The sequence below is a fragment of the Parasteatoda tepidariorum genome, chromosome 10, assembly GCF_982258835.1.
Source record: "Parasteatoda tepidariorum strain Cologne lab strain chromosome 10, Ptep-v5.0, whole genome shotgun sequence".
NCBI classification, from domain to species: domain Eukaryota; kingdom Metazoa; phylum Arthropoda; class Arachnida; order Araneae; family Theridiidae; genus Parasteatoda; species Parasteatoda tepidariorum.
Genome location: NC_141764.1, coordinates 100461983 through 100475355, shown reverse-complemented (window position 1 = coordinate 100475355; position 13373 = coordinate 100461983). Strand labels below are relative to the sequence as shown.

Sequence of the window (13373 nt, the reverse complement as noted above, 5' to 3'; positions counted from 1 at the left end):
AAATCTTACACTGTACCCTAGGGTTCCGTGGAACACCATTTGGGAACCACTGATCTAACTACCATTATATATATTTATATAATATGCAAAATGCAGAAAAAAATGCTTACATTGTCATCAAATTGCTCACATTTGAAAGTTGTTTAATAAAATTGAGGGATATTAGAAGTGTTTTAATAAAATTAAAGGATTCATGATAATTTTCATCCAGACATTTAAAACAATCAAAAATGAAAAGTTGATTTATTTTGTAAATAATTCTGAATATAATGCAACACGTTTTTTCTAGTGAATAATTATAATTTTCTGCATAGTTGTATAAATATATTTTCATATGGATGTGCCATTCAAATCAAACAGTGCGTATGCTTTACTCACATCTGCTTGTGGAAAACCCTTTTCGATAAGTTGATAAAGTCCGTCTTTGAATGGCATATTTAATTTGCTCACTAGTGCTTGAGCTTCTGAATTAGGAGTAGGAATTACTATGACAACTCCTTTTCCTTCGTCAAATCCTTTAAGAAGTGATTTCATCAACGCTTCAGCAATCTTGGAATCATCTGCGTAGAGTGGTCCGATTCTCTTAGCACCAGGACAGGTTAACTTGATGCCACCATATCCAACACATCGATCCTTCCTCAATGCAACCAAGCTTCTACTGTTCGGTTCTTTGAAACTCAAATCCAGAAAGGCCCGTCTCTCATAACCAGCTACTTGCAAATCATAGTCATACACAAGTTCCAAGAGCTTTTCGTCAAATGCGTGGATTGCAACGTCTTCGGGTAGATCGTGAGAGAGAAGATTGGTGTCTAGGTTTTGTGTTGAAATGAATCTCTTAATAGTAAAACCGGTGTCGACTTGAAATTCTAAAATATAATCTGAATTTTTTGCCCATGCTTCGAAGGTGAAAGTGGTTAACAGTCTGTTTTCGAGTCTGTGTCGTACTGCTTCTTTGCGAATCATCTGAAGGCACAAAAATGCACACAAAAAAATTTAATATCACAAAAGAATCGAAAGCAATTTTGTAAGAGAAATTTGTTTTTGAATGTATAATGTATATTAAATAATCCCAAGAAACTGTATTAGTATAAAACTGTTTCCATTATTGTGCATTATGTTTGCATCCTGCTGCTAGTAATATAAAATAACTCTCTTCGGATATATTACACTCTGGGGAGTTTACAGTTTGAGTGAGGTTAATAAAAATTTTGTATCTATGCATTATATTATATTACTTATGAAGTATGCCATAAACGATTACGTAGCTCTGACTGTTACAGTTCAAAAATTTCAAAATTTTCAAATAGCAGCACTCATTTTTTTGATTGAAACGTGATGCTTACAGTAAAAAATTAATTGGAGCTGGGACGAGCTCTCTTATAAAAAAATAAGTACTCAAAGATGAAACTGCTTGTTGTTCCGCACCACACAGTCAATTTAGCTCCATGTTACGGAAGTGTGACCACATAATGGGGGTGTGATTCTGTATCTTACACACAATTATTCGAACTGACGTTATCGTTCAACTAGAAATGAGCCTCGCCTCTCCAAAGAATGGATAAAGGTCTTTTGTTGTTAGCGTCATACTGAATGAAAAATTCATATCTTAAATTTAACCGTAGTTGATGGTCGTCTGCTTCCAAAGCCCTTTGAAATCGGAAAAGGTACATAGAAGAACTGAGAGCAGAATTTACCGATAAGAGAAGTTCGGTACATCCAGCGTGCGTGAAACCCCTCATGCGCTTGAAATTTGACTTATGCCACCTTGGTGTACTTTCGCTACAACCTCAACAGGTCCTCCGGTTTGTGATCGATCACATATGTATCTTGCCCCGTAGTGGACTGATCGTTAAGACACGGTTCCCAGCAGATCACCGAAGTCAAGCATCACTGACTACGGTCAGTGTGCGGGTGGGTGACCACTTGGATCAGTCTGCGTAGGGACCGAGGGTGTGCGGTATTGGTCCTCGTTAAACTGTGCTACCGTAAAGTGCTCGACTTCGCGCAGGTAGTCGGGCTACCGAAACGGGGGTGCCATCCCCTCCGCAGAGGATCAAAATTGTGATGGCATGTCTTCGGATCATCCTCTGGGATGTTTCCCAGACCGTCGCCAATAGCCCATTGTGCAGCTCTAATGCGACGTAAATTAACAACAACAACAACAACCACATATGTATCTTCAAATTTTCGTATTAAATTCCGTACAACTTGTGCAGAACGTGGTCCCAGTCGTAGTTGCTTATTTCTGCAATAAATAAGCAATGCCTCTGTTGCATTTCGTCTAGGTAATAAAGTATTGCGATTTTGCCTCGTTGCTTCATTGTAAGAGACCTGTTAGTCAAGTCAAATGACAAGAAAACAAAACGGAACGAAAAGAATTCCGAGTACATTTTCCTGCGCAGCTAAGAATAGATCTTCTTTCAGGCCTGTTCTTGTTTAGAGAGCTAGAACTGACTCCTACAGACAAATCGAATATTAGTGAAACACAAAAATCTTCGCTTTATGGTTTTGTGTCGATTTTATTTTTCTAAAAAACGCCGGCCAGGTGGCCGAGTAGTTAGCGTGCCTGACTGTGAAGCCAATGACTACGTCGAATCCCGCTCAGGACGTGGATATTTCTCTGTGTGTTGCGTCCTCTGTTGTGTAATGTGGGCCACGGTATCTGTGTGAACGGGTATCTGTGGCAGTGTATGGAGTGGGTAATGTTGCTCGCCTCCGTGACTTTGGTTCACAGGTGCCCGCCGGTTAACGATAAATGAGCAACACTTCCTGTATCTTCTAAGGCAAGGAACGAAAGTTCAATTATTAAAATATATACATAAAGAAAAATCAACCTTTCCTTTATTTCTGTTTCGTGTCTCCATTTCTCATGCGAAAAATATCGTTTCAAATCCATTTTATGTTTTTTGCCGCAAATATTATGATTCGATCATAAATTGTGTGTGTTGCCCTTTGAAAACTTTGAAATTTCGTTTTTGTAACTGTAACCGCTAAGGCTTTTAGGGCATAGTTCTTAAGCACATATAATATAATGCTTATTTAAAAAATTTTATCAGCATCCCACAAATGATGAGTTCACCAGAGGTTTACATGTAGGCAAAGTTATTTTATAATTTGCCTGTACATAGAGCCCATAAAATACGAAAACTACAAGGAAAACCAAGGAAGGGAAAAAATTAATTAAAAAAGGAAAAGCAGGAAGATAAAAAAGGAAAAAAATTAAATAATATTAAAATGCTGTTTTTTTAACAAAAAATTGAATTAAAATTTACAAAATAACAACAAAAAAGATATAATTTCAACATAATCTCTCAAAATATAAATATAATAAATTTATATAATGAATTTCCGTGGATATAATTGTGTTTTGTAAAAATATTTTTGAATTTTTTAAAAATTGTTTGATAATATTCATAATTTTACTTCTTTTTTTCCCTTTTTTATGCTCTTACCTCAAGTGCAAGATTGCTTTTTCTGTAGTCTTGTTGAACATACGTCAATCCGGATATATATAATCCATTTGCGAAATTTAGCATAGAATGTGTTCCAATAATATTACCTGTAATGAAATATGAATTAGGTTCACAATTTTCACCGCATTATTCAATTTGAGAGGTTGATCACTTGTTACCATCACGATCTTCAGCTACAATAATCGCTTCAGGATCCAGTTCATAGAAGGAATAAAGACTGGGTGTGCAATCGTGAAGCTTCAGTGTTTTTCGGATTTCTGCTATTTTAGGAATATCGGCTTCTGTGATGTTCCTCGTTCTGTAGTTTCTTTTTATGTCTGAATAACTTCCCTCAAAGCACTTTCTTTCAACTAAAAATAAAAAGCACAATACACTTTTTTTTTTGCAATGTGATAGTCACGATTTTAATGTAATCGTTTATTTCAACCAATATTAAAATCACATAAAAGGTACACAATGAAAACAATAAAAGACATGAAAATAAGATTTTTAAATTGAATATTGTATCAGAAGCTGATCCGATTTTAATGTAGTCGTTTTTTTTTAACCTATATTAAAATCACATAAAAGGTAAACAATGAAAACAATAAAAGACATGAAAAATAAGATTTTTAAATTGAATATTGTATCAGAAGCTGATCCGATTTTAATGTAGTCGTTTTTTTTTAACCTATATTAAAATCACATAAAAGGTAAACAATGAAAACAATAAAAGACATGAAAAATAAGATTTTTAAATTGAATATTGTATCAGAAGCTGATCCGATTTTAATGTAGTCGTTTTTTTTAACCTATATTAAAATCACATAAAAGGTAAACAATGAAAACAATAAAAGACATGAAAAATAAGATTTTTAAATTGAATATTGTATCAGAAACTGATCCGATTTTAATGTAATCGTTTATTTTAACCTATATTAAAATCACATAAAAGGTATACAATAAAAACAATAAAAGACATGAAAATTAGATTTTTAAATTGAATATTGTATCTGAAACTGATCTGATTTTTTCTCTCGGAATTTTCCACGTGAAAATAATACGTTATTTTAAAATCACTCATTCTATTATACTTAATAATATGAACAATTCATTTGTTTCAAAACATTAAAGATGATAATAAAAGTCTAGTTGTTTCAAGCGCTTTAAAAATAGGTGTCTATTCTCAAGATTTTCAAGAAATGAATGAACATCTGATGAGTCTTTAGAATGGGCGCTTACCATCTTCATGATGTTTTTTAATCAAAAAAGTTTTTTATAGGACCAAGGTTTTTTTTTTTAGCTTTATTTTCTTGGGATTTTTCATAGTTAACTTTTTCGTTATTTGATATAAAAATTAGATTTTTTTATTGTACTGATGTAACAGTACTTGATAGAAGTTTTTATCTTTGAAAAATCGTTCACATTTCCATCATTATATCATAAGTCTTACTAAAACAGTTATGTTATTAAAATTGTTTGTTTGTTTACATTTAATAATCCACTTTACAATTTTATTCTTGACCGATGTCGTGTTCAACATCAAATCTTCTACGAATTTGTACATTAAATTTAAAACGTTTTACACTCATGCAACCTTAATTTCGGTAAAAAGGCTGGTTACACTCGGGAAATTTTTATTTATTTAAAAATTTATTCTGTTGTTGTTTTCTATTGCATGAGATTTTTTAACAGATCTTTACTTTCGTATCGATGATTTCAAATCTGTAATAGGTTTCCCTCTCCAAACTTCAGTTTTTTTAAATGACATTTTTTGACCATATTTCGTCGAAATGCACAAGATTAAAAACATTATATGTAAAGGAGGTTGCGTAAATAGTGCGACAAGTTTTAGGGGAGTTGGAATAAATCCTCAGGATTAAAATTGCATATTAATTCATGCCCAAAAATGTCGCTAAGCGCTGCTAGGAGCGCCTAGCTATTATGAACTGTTTCTTCTTGTGCTTTGAAGCAGGTAATTATAAAGAAACGTCCCTAGCCTATTACGACGATCTTTACGGGTAACAATGTAATTTTCATTCGGGTGATGTGCATAAGTCTTCCTGAAGTTTGTCACAACATTTCTGTTACATATAAATGTTACATATAAACATACAACCCCTGTTACATATAGATGTTTTTAAACTTGTACATTTCAATAAAAATAGATCAATAATATCATTTTCAAAAAAAAATTTTTTTAAAATTTATGAGCAAAACTAACTAAAATATTTTATTCTCTCACCCGAATCAGACAAGATTAAGTAATGGTATAAATTCAACAAAACATTTGTTCTTCAGTGTTATGTTGTAGTCGTAGCTCATTAAGCAAGGGGTGCGATTGTTCCTGTTTTCAAGCGGCGCCATCTATGACGAAGAATTTGACTTCCGAGGCACTCATACGTTACATCCGTTTATAAGGTGGACCCGTTCATACATCCATTCATTCATCCACAGATCGTAATTTTGACCAGAACCAAAGAACGATCCATCTCCAATTCAGCACCCTCAGAGGATTAATTTGCTGTGGGAACATTAAGGACTTTGTGACCCAACAGAATTGACGTGCACTAGTCACCATTTACTACACGGGGGTCTTCGGGCGGCTATATTCGGCTCACGAACGTGAGTCTAGCGCCCTGCCAATCAGGCTATCATGGCTTCTCCAGCGTTATCTTTAACTTAATTAATCATGTATTTATTTATTTGAAAAATGTTAGGAATTCTTATTTTTCGAGAGTTTGAAAGCAAATTTTGTAATTAAATTTTTGTTAATAAATTTTTGCTTACTCTCTCCCTTTAAAATAAGAAATAAAAAAGTAGTTTCGAACGTTTTGTTAATTGATTTTTTTTTACATAATTAAATTAGTTTCTGCTTTGTTTGGTTATTTAAAGGAATATAATCCATTATAATTAATTTTGGATTTCCTATTGTTTACTTATAAAAATATAACTCTCTAATTTGTATGGTTTTGATATATGTTTCCCGCAGAGCTTTATTATGTAAGGCATTTGCAATGATTTTGATCTGATTATATTTCTATATTTATAAACTCTTTTCACAGTTTTCATTAGGAAATAATCTTTAATTAGATATTTATTTGCAAGCTAATTCGTCGAATTTGTTTGAGAAGTCTCTTTCTTTGAAATTGGTATTGAAAACATCTCTAATATAAATACATTGTGAATCCTGGAAATCCCTGGTCTAACATCCAAAACAGTTTGCCACAGTCCTCGTAAGAAGGCTGTGACAAACTTCAGACTCTCAACGGGCCTAGACTGCTTGGCAGAGCACCTCAACAAAATAGGTCCATCTAGAGAGTGCCAAATCTGCAATTCGGGAACCATGAACTCAGATCACTTGCTTGTATGCCCTTTACTGGACAAACAATCCCAAGAGCGAAGTGATCTGTGTAAACTTTACTGGGATGCCAGAGATCACACGAACTCTCTGTAAACACTACTCCTCATTCTTCACTGTATATACAGGTGGTTATCAAAATAGTGGAAACACCCTAGATTTTGAAGGAATCCTTTGCTGTTCTGCCGTAAATGTTCTCTTTATGAAGGTATCCCCTAACAGTAATTGTTGACACTGGAGAGTGCAGATGCTGATTAAGCTCTGCGGTCTCTTTAGGCTGCAGTTGCTTTCTTTTTAGACATTACAATCAGCTTCAGTATCCGTCGGTCTGTTTCACTCAGCATCTCCTTCCGTTCACTATTTTGCTTTGCCGAGCTTGTCTTTCCGTGCTGTGTATATGCTGTCATGACTTTAGACACTGTACCTCTATAAACGCCTAAAAGCTGGGATGTTTCGGTCACTGTTGCTCCAACTAGTCGGGCTCCTACAATTTGGCCTCTCTGAAAATCTGTGAGGTCTGACATTTTACGCTTCTGACAAAAAATCAAAACGTAGACAACTCTGCTAAAGCTCTCTTATACCACCTAATATATGTACTTTTTATATTAAAAAAAAATGGTAGCTAAGATTATATTTCAATGCTCATGAAGCAAATTCTTAAATGTTCTTTTTATTCACAAGTGTTTCCATTATTTTGATAATCACCTGTATATATATATATATATATATATATATATATATATATATATATATATATATATATATATATATATATATATATATATATATATATATATATATATATATATATATTTCTGACTTTAATTTTTTTCTATGTGTTCTTTTTGTATTGATATGTGTTTGTCATGTGTTTTCTTTGTTTGTTATTGTAATTTTGTTCCTTTTTACTCCTTGTTTTTAAGTCCACTTAAAGCTGAACATTGTATATGGATTAATATTTCCAATAAAGCCATATGTAACAACACAACATTGGGAATCATTACAAAACTAATAATGAAATTTAAATGGGACACATTTTTTATTAATAAATTATTTTATTATTGTTTTTTCATCTAAAAGGCATATCATTTCTTTTATAATTGCTAAATGGACGGTGGTCCTAAAAAAATTAGAAATCTGTGAGTATTGTTTCGAAATTTGATTTACTTGAAGGACTTGCAAAACAGTGGTCTCCAAACCCCGGGTCACGGACCGTTACTGGACAGTGGATCAAATGGTACCGACCCGCTCAAGGAACGTTTTATTTACTTTGGTGTATTTCTCCCGAGTTTCTACAACTTTCTATGGATAAGAGTTAAACGTCACTTAAGGTTGCCGCTCATGTAATTAAATTTCATTTTAAATACAATTAAATTAAATCGAAACAATCTAAAATATAAACAATTAACATCCCTCAGTGGATAAAATTACCAAACGTTGACCGGGTATAGAGCATTCCCCTTCGAATGAGGTGAACCGCGGCTTTGAATCCCAGCGATGGCTGGTCGATACGATTTCCCCACCCCCGACTACCATAGACCACACAACCGACGGAAAATATCCTTAGACTTAGACGGATCATGGGTTTGAGTCCTCTTGCTGTCAGGCTAACCGTGAGTGGTATTAGTGGCTTTTTTTTAAATGTAACGCAAAAAAAAATTGTATTCACACACAAATTCATGCACAAACAATATTGCCAAGTAGAAATTTTTACGCGATAAAATGTCTTTGTATAATTTAATTGAAAACAATGGCGCAGATTATTAACAATAATTAAACATGAACAATTTGACAATAATTATAATAACGTAATAAAGAGTTTGTGTCACTGTTCGTGTCAGTGTGTTTCTCTTATAACTCCGATTGTTCTAGTGTGATGAAATTTGGACAGCGGATGAAAGGGGCAATTTTCGCCCTCTAGCTTAAAAATCGATCGAAAATTTCAATGAAATTATTTGGAAAAAAGAGGTTAGAAAAATGGAATTTTTTTTTTATGTTTCGCACTGCTTCTATGCCACCTAGCCATTATTTTAAATTAAGCTGTAAATGTTTCTGTTTTAAAAAATGATTTTATTCGATAACATCATTGACGTCTGTGCTAGCTTATAGCTCTCAGTTACCGAAATAGGCAAAAAATCTCAACAGTGATAAATTGCCCTGTGTGTTATGTGACACTTAATGATAATAATGCAGTGGTAAAGTCAAGATTAAGGGACAAGGCAGTGAAACATCATATTTGCGAACTAGACACAAGCAGGACCCTGGGCAACACCCTTACCAGACTCAGAACACGCCCCCTGAGAGGGATGAAAATTCAAAAAGATGGAACTACAAAGTACCTGCATTGCAGAAACTGTGGCCCTGACTCAGAACTGCCATCGTTCCCTTCCATTTTGGCCATCTTACAACACATTTGTGACTGTCCATAAGATCTGTCTTCGGGCATAATTTATTTCCAATCACTAATTCAAAATCATTCTAATTCATTAAATTTAACTTGAAATCTGAATTATAATTCGATTATTCTATTTCTATATATTCATTCCAATTTGTTAATTTTATTTCATAATTTTCCATCTAAATCATTCATTCTAATTCTGCAATTTTTATTCTTATACATTCATTATAATTCATATCTTTTATTTATTATTTCTAAAAACACTTACCTCCAATAGATTTAAATAGACGACTAAACGGTGAAATATTCCTAAAACTAAATCTAGACATTTTTGCGGAAATCTCTCATAAAACGATCTTTAAGAAAGCTAAACAAGTGAATAACTAAATTTGAGAAAAAGGAAATTCCATATAAAATGCCAACGAAACTATGTACGTTTGCACAACTGGTTTAAATAAATATTTTATTCGTATTTTATTGTTCTTTAAGGCAATCAATGCTCAGTGAGCAAAAGTAAAAACGAAGCACCCTGAATAACGAGGGGATTTGCGAGGATGACCTCAAATGTACTTATTAAATAGGGCTGATGATATTTTAAGTTTCAAAATAATACAGAAAAATGTACTTTCTCTGAATAAACTCACTTTTTTCGATGAATTTGGATCCTCAAGATGTAGGGAGTAGCCGCAATCTTTGAAATAGGGTCCCAAAATGTTGGGTTAGGGGAGCGGTCTACAGCCCCCTTAGTGTTAGTTTTACTTTTTGTGTATTTCACCATATCTCCTCGAGATATTTTTTTAAATAGAATTCAAAAATTTTTGCACTCAATTATAAAATTTGTTAATCTAAAGATATCTCTAAGAAAAAAATAATTTTTACTAATTATTTATTATATTTTATTATTTTGACTGTGTAAAAATGTGCATCATCTTAAAATTTAAAATGATAACGGTCGAAAAAATTTTGAAATGGAAATTTTTAAATTATTTTAAAGAATGTAATTTTATATGATAAAATACAAAATTTTAAGGAAATGGGTCGAAAAGTTTCTGAAAAGCAAATTTTAAAGAGATATATTTATAATTCAATTTCTCCTGAACTAACTGATTTTCCAATTTCATTCTAATCTTATTTTTGGACAAACAAAATTAACAATATTTAAAACTGTGTAAAAATGTGCATCATCTTAAAATTTAAAATTTTTTCGACGTAATTAAGTAAAATTGTGACATCGGGTCGCCAAATTTGTTTTGCATTTGTTTCACTTTCCCCCTTTTCAAGCCGCTTTGGAATTTCTGCTTACCAGTCGTCAGAATCTGTCGGTTTATTTGATCGACACGTGTGATTTTGTCAGTGTGTTTTGTCTTAGTTGTAGCATGTTTCTTCTCTCGCACTTCCAAAAATCTGGTTGAAAGATAAAATCGGGCTGAAACACGAAAAACTTAAATTTGTTTACAGAGGCAAGCTCGAGTATAAAAACCAGGATGTCCAAGCGAAGAATACTTTCAGACATCAACCGTGAACCAGAATGTAACTGAAATTTAAAAATTTTTTTTTTCTCTTCCCTTATCGCTCCAATTCAGGGAGTTAGTAATATCGATTCACCGCCACTAAAGGTGCTTTTTCAAGCCACATGCCTTCTAATCGTACTCTTCAACATCTACAATCAGTCTTCATCAGTGTAATGAAATCTTAATCATTCAAAAAAAAAAAAAAAAAAAAAGAAGGGGGGGGGCAAGCGCTCCCATGTATGCTGGCTATTCATTTTTAAACCACTGTTTTTTTTTTTTTTTTTTTTTTTTTTTTGAAGTGATACTTCTTATGCGACTTCCAACAAGGTTGCGTTAAACGTTTAACGCTACATTTTTATTGGCCGGGAAATCACGTGGTAGGATCCAGTTTTCCCTCATTCATTTCCATATTGTTTTGGTTCTCACTAGCATAAAAATAATAAAAGTATTGTTTTTCTATAAATATTTTTTTAGTTTGTTTTGGTACACATATAATTTAATAGGGTAGTATTTTTTGTTTTCAAACTTAGTGGACAACAATTGTAAAAAATGAGTGAAAACAATCCCACGGACAATGCGACGGATTTAAGGTCATGTCAAGGTACGTCATTTGTGAATATCAATTGATTGTTAGGTTTTCTCTTCTGAAATTACATTGTGACGCATTCACATACATTATTAATGCAAATAAGTTTTCCAGGGCGAGACGACGAGGCAACCACAAGCACTTCCACTGGTTCAAGAGGTCCACGAGGGAAAAATGCACAATATTACCATTATTACAGAGCACGGAAGTCAGCGGAGCAGGAAAAAGAGTCGTTGAATAGAACTAGTGATCCTTCTACGACTGCTGATTCTTCTACAATTAACGTCGCAGGTTGCGAAGTTTAACTTCTTCCGCGCGGAGGGACTCCACGCACTATTTTTTTCTTGTGATGTATATCAGTTGAGTTGTCTCCGAAAAGTAATGAAAATTTTTGTTTTGCGAACAGCGGTTCATTTTGAACCCAAAACAAGTGCCACATTTCAACATACAATCAGTGCAGAAATACCCACATTAAGTTTCTTACGCGTATCCCAGTGTACTAAGATTAAATCGACAAGGTATAAGATTTAATTTTGTTTTTGTATGCATTAATCAATGTAAAGCAATTGCTCCTATAATTAATCTCTATTGAATAAAATCAAATAATCCATCATTCAAAAATGTCTCTTAATTAGTGTAATATAATTCATTTTAAATAAATTTTTTTATGTTGTAAATTAAGATTAAGTTAAGTAAATTTTATTCATTTCTCAAAAATAATAAAAAAATAATATATTAAAAAATAATTTCTTTCCATGGAGTTTATCACTAGTTTCTTGGAGGGTATTCTTTAGATAAACAAATTTTAAAAATAAGTTTTTCTATTTGCTTAAAGAAATTCTCTCGATATGAAATTAAGATAAAGGAGTCAAGAAACTTTAAACTTTTCCCCATACCTTATATCTTAAATTGTGATTACCCCTATATTTTGGGACTCAGAAATCAAAAACCATCGACAAAAATGTGTGTTTATTCAGAGAAAGTACATTTCTGTAGTAGTACATTTTCGAAACTTTAAATAGCATCTGCACTCATATTTGAAGTCACTTCCTCCCACCATTAAGACTGAGTTCTTATATGTGACGATCCGATCATGAGATCGAAAATTCAGGGTGGTTCGTTTTTTCATTTTTTTTTCTTGCACTTTGAATGAATTTAAAAAATTTTATCTTCGTTAAATATATCGTCATTATTTTAAAATCTTCATTAGATCTTAAATAACGATTTTAAATAATCTTAATTGAATATATCTTCACATTTTATCTTCTAAAACATAAGACCTGGTTTTCTAATTAATATAAAGAACGGTTTAAAATTGCTCCTACTTTTACTTAAACTGCAGTATTTTACTTATATCGTTTATTTTTGTTTTGAGTATAAAATTGTCGTCTTTGAATATTTTAAATAAGTCCTTTGCAAGTCACAACACCGAAGTTATCTCCGGATCATTGTTTTTAATGCGGCAGAAATACGTTTTGTATTCCTTGCTGCGAATATTCACCGGTTGTTTAGTCGGATGCCAGGATCAAATTCATGACCCGTCCAGCTCTACACCAACAGTGTGAGTGAAACCTTAACCGACTGCGCAGCCGCAGCACATTCAGTCATATGGCCACCCAGTTCATCGGACCTTTAAGCAACTACTAACAGAGTGAAAAATAAAATGAATGGAACGACATTGATTACAAATTATATGTTTGTCTTTTAACACGAAGGTAACGCAAAAACATTTTTCTTCACTTTTGTATATAATTAATTTTAATATGTGATGACCACACGAGAGAAAGAACTGTTACGATCTCATTCGGAGGGCAAAAACACGATCTTGCTCGAGGACAGAAACCTAAAACATCTTCACTGTGTAATAATTCTCGGGGTGAATTTACTGAATTGATTTATAAAAACTTAGTAATCCTCAAATTGCAAGAGATGGCAAACTGAATCGTCATTTCTGTGAAGAATTGGCATGAATCGCTTCCCCCCCCCCATTGGTCTTTGTGTGTTTCAAATATACAAATATTGAAGAATCAATTCATTTCATTACAAACATTTTTAACATTTTTGT

At 32.9% G+C, this 13373-nt stretch overlaps 1 protein-coding gene across 2 annotated transcripts; it reads right to left on the bottom strand.

Annotated features, from left to right (window-relative positions):
* Positions 1-224: 224 nt before the first annotated feature.
* LOC107438421 (uncharacterized) lies at positions 225-9635 on the bottom strand. 2 transcript variants are annotated; one of them, XM_016050714.4, is made up of 4 exons: positions 9480-9635; positions 3632-3823; positions 3453-3559; positions 225-963 (listed from the first exon to the last, which is right to left on the bottom strand). In XM_016050714.4, exons 1-4 carry the CDS (start codon positions 9538-9540, stop codon positions 331-333), a joined length of 993 nt encoding a protein of 330 aa, XP_015906200.2. In that variant the 5' UTR covers positions 9541-9635; the 3' UTR covers positions 225-330. The 2 variants fall into 2 exon arrangements, with proteins under 2 accessions (XP_015906200.2, XP_071040436.2); XM_071184335.2 differs by lacking the exon at positions 9480-9635 and adding an exon at positions 9153-9334.
* Positions 9636-13373: the final 3738 nt, after the last annotated feature.

What these genes read in the sequence shown, in the direction of transcription:
- LOC107438421 (XM_071184335.2), bottom strand. Translation starts at nt 9,240, where the DNA reads ATGGACAGTCACAAATGTGTTGTAAGATGGCCAAAATGGAAGGGAACG. An exon ending in CCACAGTTTCTGCAATGCAG is followed by an intron (nt 3,824 to 9,152) that starts GTACTTTGTAGT and finishes TTTTATTTTTAG; the next exon opens with TTGAAAGAAAGTGCTTTGAG. An exon ending in TGTAGCTGAAGATCGTGATG is followed by an intron (nt 3,560 to 3,631) that starts GTAACAAGTGAT and finishes ATTTCATTACAG; the next exon opens with GTAATATTATTGGAACACAT.